Genomic DNA, 9622 nt, shown 5'->3' with positions numbered 1-9622 from the left:
AGGTGCATCTCCCGGGCCCAGCTGTCCCCCAACTTGGCCTCGACTCTAAACATCAGTCCACCCGACTCCAGCCAAGCCGGATGCCCTCAGCCTTTTTAACCGGCTATTGCCTTGGCATGAACGACCACCGGCGACCCATCCCCGCTGGGTTGTTGTCCTGCACCAGCTATCTCTTTCAGCTCCTTTTGTCTGCGGCTCTCCACACCAAGGTCCTGTGACGCCCCTTGGCAATAAAACATTTGAGAGACAAGGTGTCACTCCTGGCGTGTGCATACAATTCACCATCCCCGAGGAAATCACATCCAAGCCCTTTTTATTTAATTATTTTCTCTCCTTTGAGAAGGCCGACGCAGCTCCTCTGAATATCCCATCCTGGCCCCGATGCCGTCCGCAAACTTCCACGAATGGCAATGTCATCCCGCTGGTTGTGACAAGAAGCGAGAACCCACCTGGGGCCCGCTGTTCGGAAACGTCGTCCTTGAAGCCGAAACACTCGAGCTCAAGACATGACTTCACCAGAAAGAGCTCTGTGTCGCATAATTAGGGCAGAAAGCTAAGACATGAAAAAAAAAAAAGGGCCAAGTGTCGGAATGGCATGAAGAAAAAAGAAAAAAGTCCCTGGTCTGCTGTCCACTCCTGCGAGCGCGCCGAGGGGCAACTTTTGCCTAGGGAAGCAGGGGGCCGCACCGTCTCCATCAAAACCCCCCCACGATGCTGCGATTCCGTGCCATCCATCCCTTCAAGTTTTCCAATTCGGTCTGCACCTAGGAGAAGCAACCCAAGGGCCCGCGGTCGGCTTGCCGGACTCCGAACGTTCCCTTTTCGGACGGTGCATTTGGATGAATCGGGCAGTTGTCATCCGCCGCATATGCCGTTATGCACGCGACCTTCCGTGTGACGCGCAAATAATAGCCGGAAAAATTCTACAATGCGGGTGCAGGTGCGGATATATTGCTTTGGGAAGGTGGTCGTGCATGGGCCGAAAGCGTCGAGGCACCCCACCACCGCAACGTCGTTCTTCCTGTATCGACATTGACGATATTGCTCGCAAAGAGGCGTATTCGTGGGGGAGATATTCGGCGTTGGGCTTAAAACCCGCGAACTGCGGGCACAGACAGTTGAAGTGCCCCGTCCAAGTGCCGCCTCACACCGAAATTACAACTGTGATCCGTCTCATGTCACCAAAGTTCCCGCGCCCCCACGGCCCGAGGACGTTGTGGGGAAGCTACCCGAGCCCTGGATCCGAGTTCCTCGTATAGCCCATCTCCGGGTTTGCTGAGCAACACCATAATTTTGGACGTCAAGGTGCCGACCTGCGCGGCCTTCGCAGAGACGTCCATGTGTAAGGTCCCTTTGCAGAAGTCGCGTGACAATGAGTTCTAGGTTGGCGGGATGTCAGTCTGTGCCTGTGTGACCCTTGTCCGGCAAGGGGCTTGGTTGCTGGCGGGCATGGTTGCTGCGAGTTTACGAGCCCAGTAGGTTTTGGGAGCAACGTTTTGCAAAGTAGCACGCCTACAAAAGGCACCTGAGAAGCGAGGCTGGAGTGTTCGCGGCGGGCATCGATGAGCCGCAATGGTCAACGCTGATGAATAAACTTTGGCCCCATGTCCGACTCAATATTGTAAATTGTTTTTACTTTTCATTGTGTAAGCCGACACCAAACTCTTGCGCAACATTGCGCAACCCTCGGTATCTTTAATTCTTGCCAGACCAAGGGGGGAGCGGTAGGTTGTGGATTACCACCAACCGGGCTGCTCTCTGCGCCGCGTCTGGACCAGGTCCCCGGGTGATCAGCAGCAGAGGTGGAAGCCATCACTCTTGGCACCGGGCGGCATCGGCCGTGATCTTCAGGGTTTCTTGGTACGTGCGGGACGTCCAGGAACAGAAGCGGGAGTGCTGCTGGGCGTCCATCAGATCCCTGGCCGGGAGAGCTTTCGATTCGGGCCAAATAGTCCATCAGAGGACGTAATAGGAAACCACCCAAACTTGGGGTTCAAAAAGAGGGAACGAATACCCGGGGAAATCTTTTGCCTTTTCCGTGCCAGAGTACCATGGCATCCCTTCAAACCATTCCGTTGCTGGCACCAGTTCTCATGCTTGTCTAACTACACAACGGCGCCACCCGCCCATCCACGCTGGCATTCCGTTCCTGGCGGTTGTTGATGGAAGGCGACGGGCGTGCCGGCAAAAGGCGACAACTTGCACGTTTGCAAAGGCAACGGTTCAAGATTTGGTTAATGGTTGGGGTGGTATGCCGCCGAGTAACGAGACGGCACAGCAAACCCCCCAACACGGTATGATTATTGGCCTCGTAGATATATATATTCCACCCCGGAAGGCTTAATCGCCCCGGGTCTCGGCCAAGCCAGCCCTCGGCGGCATTTCGATATCCAAGAATCAGACGAACCCAAGAACTCGCTTCGCGAAAAACGGTGAATCCAATGCCCCCATGCGCCATCGCTGCAATCCAACGAGCGTCCAAGGTTGTACAAGATGAATCCCTCCCAAGAAAAGCCCTGAAACCCACGGACCCGTCTGCTTTTTCTTCTTCTTCTCTTCTACCTCACCATCGGGTGCTATTTTCCCCTCTTGGTTACTCTCGTCACCTAAACGTCTTTGCCGCGGATCTTGGAGTAAAGCTCCGTGTCGAAGAAGTTGTAGTTGGGGTCCAGCTCGCAGAACGGATGCTGCGACAGCAACACGTCCGCAGTGGGCCGCTCTAGCGGGTTTCTGTCAAAAGGGTTAGCGGGCGCGTCCGTGAGCTCGCCGAGATCGCACTTACACGGTAAAACAGTCCAGCATGAAGGCGATGGCCAATGGGGTGATGGTTTCCCGGACCTCGTCGGGGATGGGCGGCGTCTCGCCATTCGCAATCTTGTAGATCGCCCCCACGGCCTCCTCCTTGGACCAGGGCCGTCGGCCGGCGAACATCTCCAAGACGACGCATCCCAAACTCCAGATGTCGACCTTGGCGCTGTACCCCTTGCCCTCGGAGCGGATCACCTCGGGGGCCATCCAGAAGACGGAGCCCTGCATCGAGTTGGACTTGTCGTTGCCGTAAATGTTATCCGTCTTCTTGGAAATTCCAAAATCCGAAATCTTGCAGGTGCCGTCGAGGTCCAGCAGGATGTTGTCGGCCTTGAGATCGCGGTGCAGGATGCCTTCTCGGTGGAGATACGCAAGGCCGGAGAGCATCTGGCGCGTGAGCGACGAGACGACGGACTCCTCAAACTTGCCGTGCTTGCGCAGGCAGGACCCGATGCTGCCACCGGAGATGTACTCGAGGAAGATGCTGATGGACGTCTCCTTGCGCTCGCACCCGAGGTACTGCACAATGTTGACGTGGTCGAGGTGCTGCATGGTTTCGATCTCCTGGTCGAGCGCCGCCACCAGCTCGCGCATCTTCGCCTTGTCCCCCTGGGCCGCCTTGGGGTTGACCTCGACTTCCTTGACGGCCAGGAACTCTCCGGTCGTCGCGTTCATACCGAGGTAGACGCGGCCGTACGTGCCCTTGCCGATCAGCTGGCCCTTGAACCATCGGAAGGTCGTCTGGCGCTTGGGTATGGTGTCCTGCGGGATCTGCGGCATGACCATGCTGCCTCGCTGGTCGGGCCGGATCTGCACAATGTTGGCGTTGAACATCTTTGTGCTCTTCCTCCTCATGAGCGCCGACGTGTTCTGGCCGGTCTGGCCGGCCTGCGTCGTCGTCGTCGTGAACCGCTTGTTGGCTTCGTGGGCGCCGCGGGCAACCTCGCGGATCGACTTCATGCGGCCGAGACCCCCCGACCGACGGACGCTCCTTTGCGCGACCGACGCGACGGAGGCGGGGCGCTCGAGTGCCTTGAGGGTGGACTCGTCCGAGCCCAGCGTGTCGTTGTCGTTGTAAAACGATCGGTTGTTGGAGATGGCGATGCGAAGGCTCGGCGGGGACTGGGGGGGCGGGGCGGAAGGCCCCGGCGCGTCCTTCTCCTCCGACTCGGCGATGGGGGACGGGGGATTGGGGTCCGCCGCGCCCTCTTCGAGCACGGGCTGGTCAAGGTCCAGGTTCGGGAAGAAGTCGTCGAGGTTGTTGATGAGGGCGTCGGTCGTCGGACGGTTGGCCCAGACGTCCTTCTCGACAAACGACTTTCTCCGGCTTAGCTTGCTGTCCTCCGACTCCCAGCCCTCGGAGCCGGGCGTGTTCGGGGTTCTGCGCGAGCTCTTGCCGCTGCGGGCGCTCATCAGGGCGTCGTCCTCCTCGCCTTCGGGCGTTCTGCTGGCGTTGCCGCTGCCGAAAGACTTGGGAGAGCTGAAGGCGACAGAGAGCTGCTTCTTGGACCTAGATGTGTTCACTGTCAGGTTAGGCCGCTTGTCGCTCGACTCGTCCGGCGAGTCGTCGCCGTCAAAGATTCGGGTGATCTTGGTGGGTTTACGAGCAGAGATGGGGATGGCAAACAGGCCGTCGTCCGAGTCGTCGCCCGAGTCGTCATCCCGTCGGGCGGCAGGGGCCGGCTTCTCAAAGTTGACGTCCGACTCGAGGAAGTCAAAGTCGGGCCCGTGCGACTTGCGCCGGTGAGGCGGCGGCTGCTGGCTCGCGGGGAACTGCGGCGGGTTCGCGGAGCTGGGGCTTATCTCCCGTGAGGGCACCCTGTGTACTGCTGGGGATATCTTAGCCATCGTTCCATTCTTAGATCGTCGTCTCGGTATCGGGGTCCCGCCGGGGGAGTAGTCAGGCACGACGAAGGGCAGGTTCCCGCGGCTCCATGTGAGAGTGCCGGGTGATCCAGGCGCCGACTGTGGACTGTCTCGGCCCGAGCGGGACTGGCCGAAGTCGACTGATGACATTGCTCCCTTACCTCGGTCTGAGTGATCGCCGCCCAGGGCCGACTGCGAAGAGACCCGGTTGGGCGACTTGGATCTCCGGTTGGCCGTGTGGCCGACGGCTCCGAGGCCTCTGCCCATGCCCACGAGTGCCGCTCCGATGCCGCTGCCGGCCTGGCTCGACGTCTTCTTCTTCTTGTCCTTGTTGTTCTGCCCGGGGAGCTCCATGTCCTCGAACAGCGTCGAGGGTCGCCGCGGCGCCGACACGCCGCCGTCCGACGACCGCAGCGAGTGGCCCGACTTCCTGCTCAACGAGTTGGCCTTGAGCAGCGTCGCCGACGGGTCGCTCGGTGGCGCGGGGGGCTTCCGCACGGGGAACAGCACGTCCGGCTTCTTGTCCTCGTAAGGCGACTGGCGCGGCTGGTCAAAGTCGACGGTCCTCCCGTGGATGCCGTACGGCGTGGAGGCGCTCTCCGGCGTATTTCCGGAGCCGGCGGCCCGGCGCCTCTTCTCGAGATACTCGCGCTGCTTCCGCTCCATCTCGGCGCGGTACTCGCTTGCCTCCTGTGCAAGCATCTTGTCGTCCACCCTCTCGCCGGTCATGGTGTTCTGCCTCGACGTCGGCGGCGACGAGCTGGACCTCGTGCGCGACACGCCGTTCAGGCGGTTGTAGGCCTCCTGGTCGAGGGATGCGTGCGCCGGCGCGCCGTTGGCATCGGCAGAGCCGCCCTGGGGCACGAACCCGGCCGGGCGGATGAAGAACTTCAGCGCTCCCGTCGCGTCGGCCCTGTGCTTGCGGTTGTTCAGGAGCTTCTGGTCGTCGAGGGGCTGTTCGTGGTTGGACTTGCCGAGCTCGGTGAGATAGATGTGGGAATTCACGGCGTCCATCAGGCCCAGGTTGCTGCAGATGATCTGGCGGAGGTCGGTTGCCGACTCGGCTTCGGTGATGTCGCACATGCGGTAGTTGTACCCGTCCATGGTGGCCAGCACAAAGGTCCTGGCCGGCCCGGGGCGCCTCGGCTTCGACGCCTCCTTCTCGTGCACGTCGAAGCTGGATCCGGGCCGGATGTCCAGCGACGTCTCGCTGGCGTTGCCGAAGCGGGAGCCAAACGAGTGGGGCTTGAAGCTGAGGGCCGGGGAGGTCGGCGACTCCATGTCGTCGGGGCTGGGGAAGCCGTCCTCCTTCTGCTTCTTCTTCCTCGACAGGAAGCTGAGGAAGCTCTTGGTGTCCTTGGCGGAGGACGGGGGCTCGGTGCCGGCGGAGCGGTCGCCATTGGACTCCTGCGGCGACGGGCGCCCCCCGTCCTGGCCGAGCCGTCGGCTCTCGGCGTTGTTGCGGGTGGCTTGGATGATGTCTGCGATGTTCATGCCGCTGCGCAGCATCTGGCTGGCCTCGGGAGGCACGCCGGACCCGTAGATGGCGGCGTTCGACGACACAGAGTCCGTGCTGTTCCGCGACCTGTGCCCGAACTTGGCCGAGTGCGGAGACGCCGACATGTTGCCCGCGGAGGAGGGGAACAGCGACGCGCTCTGGGGGTTTGGGCTGCCGTTTGGGCTGTCGGTCCGCGGCGGCGGCGGCGGGCGGAACGTGGCGTCGCCGGATTCGCTGGCGTTCGGGCTTTGACGGCGAGCGCCGTCGACGTCGAGCTGCTTCAGGATGTTCCTGTGGTTAGAATCCGACGTCATGGTGCTGTTCAGGGTGGGCATGGTCGTCGACCTGGTCTGCGAGAACCGCCGCCCGCCGAACCCGGGCCCCGGCGCTTTGATCGGCGTCTGCCGTGCATCAGCCTTCGAGTTTTCACCCGGGCGAGTTATCATACTCACGTTGGGGGATTCGGCCACATCCGTCCCGGCGCTCGGCAGGCTGTTGCCGTGGTTGACCGACTCCTTGCGGCCGTGCGACGACACCTTTGACGGGTCGGCCGGCCGGCCGGTCACGATGCTCCGGATGAGACGTCGCATTCTCTTACCCTCCTCCCGCTCCCGCGGCTGGTCCCACCCCGTCCCGCTGTTGGTGCATTCGACGGCCAGCCGGGGGTATACCTGCTGGTGCATCATGCCAAAGTTGCCTCGGCCGCCGTGCGCGCTGCCGAGCTCGAGGAAGTGTGCCCCTTGCAGGTTGAGGCCCTTGAACGTCTCCTGCCAGTCCTTTGAGAACTGGTTCGAGGCGAGCCAGAGCAGCACGTTGTCCAGGGGCCACTGCGCGGCCAGGTCCGGGTGGATGCTGGAGGTGACGGTCGCGTTCGAGGTCGTCGACATGCCGCGGCTGTGCATGGCCTGGGCGTATAGCCTGTCCCTCCCAGACACGTCGTCCTGCGGCGTGGTCATGGCCGTATCGCCGCTGGCCTGGCTGTTCGTCGGCCACGAGCCTTGGGATGTGGCCGAAAAAGTGGCCGCATCATCGAACCCGCCCAGCCCCGGTATTCCCACCCCTTCGCCGTACGTGTCGCCCTGCGGTATGTACGTTGCCGACATCTGCGAGACGTGGTCGTTTGGCGGAGGGGGCGGCGGTATCGAGAGCGTGGTGCCCGTCGCGACCTGGGCGTGCAGCTTCGGGTTATAGGCCTGGTGCTGTCCCGGCGGGGGCGGGGGCACGCTGAAGCCGCCGCGGCCGTCGTACATGCGTCCAAAGGCGCCGTGCCACGGCGCCTGGCCGGCCATTGCGCTCCCCGGCGGCGGCCCTGGCGGCGGGGGGAGCATCAGGCCGCTCGCGCCCGTCGCGCCCGGGGCGGAGGGGAACCTTGGTGGCGGTGGAGGTATGGACATCATGTTGTTCATCTGGCCTGGGACGGGCGGCGACATGGGCGGCGGGGGAGGAGGGACCTGGAAGGGCCTCGAGGGGTCGGCCCCCGAGGCGTGTCGTTGGGTGTTTTGGTACATGGCCGGCGGAGGAGGCGGGCCAGCTCTGGTAGCCGGCCTCGCGGGTTCGTGCCCGAGGAGGGGAGTGGTCGGGACGGAGCTCGCAGTCGAGGCCCTGGGGCGAAGACCGCCGGCGGAGAGAAAGTTGGAGTTGGCGGGCTGGGGATAGGGCGAGGCGGTAGCGTTGCTGTTCAGGACGGGAGGAGCTAGTTTGGCCGTCGCTGAGGCGTAGTTGGGCAGTTCGCTAAAGACGAGGCCGTCGAGGTTGTGTATCTCGTCTCTCGACCGTGGCACGGATGGGAATGGGCTCGAATTTCGGTCGTGGGTATCGGATCTGGTCGCGGAGCGCTGGCGCGAGCTGCTACTCATGGTATGCCAGGTATGGATGGTATGGATACGCGGCGCATGGCAGGGGTGGTGTGGGCTGGTGGGCGGGCGGGCCACTAGACCGTGGTCATATTGCGGTGCGGTGCGGTGCGATGCGGTGGATGGCGGTCGCTGTGCCGGATATCGTTATCGTCGACTGGAGCAAGCTGGTTGACTTTGTTTCGCAGCGCGGCCTCTGTCGGGGATCGTCGGGGTCGGGGGAATGTGGGAAGAAGAAGGTCGCCGCCGAACGGAGACTTTTTTCGAGAGGGGGAGGGTGGTATGCGAGTGTAGCAGCCGCCGTTCGAATGTCTTTGGGCTTACAGAGTCAACCCGGGGGGGAGGTCGTCCAGAGACATAGACAGGGCGGGGAGCAGCGCGCTTAGAGGGCGAGCTGGTGTGTCTCTGGAGGGCCAGAGGCTGGGCCGCGACGACTTGCGTCTAACGGCAGACCGGACTGGGCGAGACAGGCGTGCGTGTGTTGGCGTTGGCTTCGGGCGTGCGTTATCCCACGCAGCTCTGGCGGGGCGGGTGTGCCGTGCAGATCTCCGGGCCAATGAAGGCAGTGTGATGAGGGGACCGCTCTGCACGACGGATGGGAAGAAGGATGCTGGCCCGACACAGGGTATTGCTGCGTATTCAATCAGAGGCAATTACTGGAAATGCGATGCGGGTATGCGTGGAGGGGGGTCGGCACATTGATGGCGTAGATGAAACTCGACTGTTGATGGCGATGGAGATGCGGTGTGTTTTCCAATGTTATGCAGTCTTTACTTTTTGAAGTAATTTTTTTGTGTTCCTTTCTTCCTCAGCAGCGACGAGGCGTGTGCAACCAGACGATAAAGCTGGATCATTGGCCGTGAACGTCCTGCTACTTCGTTTCCTTCCTCGAGGCACCTGCGTCGATGCTGCCTGCGCCTGTACCACCTCACATCTCACTCAGGTTAGCTGGCATTGGTGCCCCCCGCCCCCCCCAATGTTCTCCTGGTAAAGTCAACCAGCCGCCTTCGGCCCACCCCCCCTCATCTCTTGCCGACCGGCAGCTGGCCAGTACCGTCCCTATCTGCTGGGCAGCCCCAGAGACACTCCTCCAATCCAATTCAATCCATTCCAGCCTCATCGCCCAAGACATTGCACGAGAGACCAGCCCAGACTAGACGACGACCCGATGCAGGGCCCCGTTTGTTTCATTTGGCTTGCATGGGTCGGGTCAGGTCCCACCCGCGCTCCTTGCCGCTCTAACACAACACGAGTAACTCATCAAAGGAAACGCCAATTGCTGATGGGGTACGGAGCACCCCGTACGCTTCTCATCTTGTTCAAGAGAAGTCTACGACTCAGGCTTTGATGGGATTTCTCCGTCAGAGATTGTCCAATTTCTCGCCTGAAACCTCTCTACCGGAGCACGCATTAAAGAGAAACGCATCAATTACCAAGAGTCCCTCGGGCGCATCTGAATAAACGACTTGGCATGGCTCCAAAGGCACAAACCACGTTAGCCGCGAGGCGCCCGAATCCAGCCAAACCTTCTCAGGACCGCCTGCAAGGGTAGGTATTTAAGTTGCTGCGAGTCAATCAAGGAGGCACGGCGTTGATC

At 61.7% G+C, this 9622-nt stretch overlaps 1 protein-coding gene across 1 annotated transcript; it reads right to left on the bottom strand.

Moving 5' to 3' along the window:
• Nucleotides 1-2606: 2606 nt before the first annotated feature.
• EsH8_I_000384 (uncharacterized protein) lies at nucleotides 2607-8028 on the bottom strand (the record flags this gene model as incomplete). Its single annotated transcript, XM_083267797.1, has 3 exons — nucleotides 2607-2730; nucleotides 2783-6573; nucleotides 6625-8028. 3 exons carry the CDS (start codon nucleotides 8026-8028, stop codon nucleotides 2607-2609), a joined length of 5319 nt encoding a protein of 1772 aa, XP_083118235.1.
• Between the last annotated feature and the right edge of the window lie 1594 nt (nucleotides 8029-9622).

This window comes from Colletotrichum jinshuiense, chromosome 1 (assembly GCF_051148585.1).
Source record: "Colletotrichum jinshuiense chromosome 1, complete sequence".
NCBI lineage: Eukaryota > Fungi > Ascomycota > Sordariomycetes > Glomerellales > Glomerellaceae > Colletotrichum > Colletotrichum jinshuiense.
Note: the sequence above shows the minus strand (reverse complement) of the source record. Positions and strands in the feature narration are given on the sequence as shown.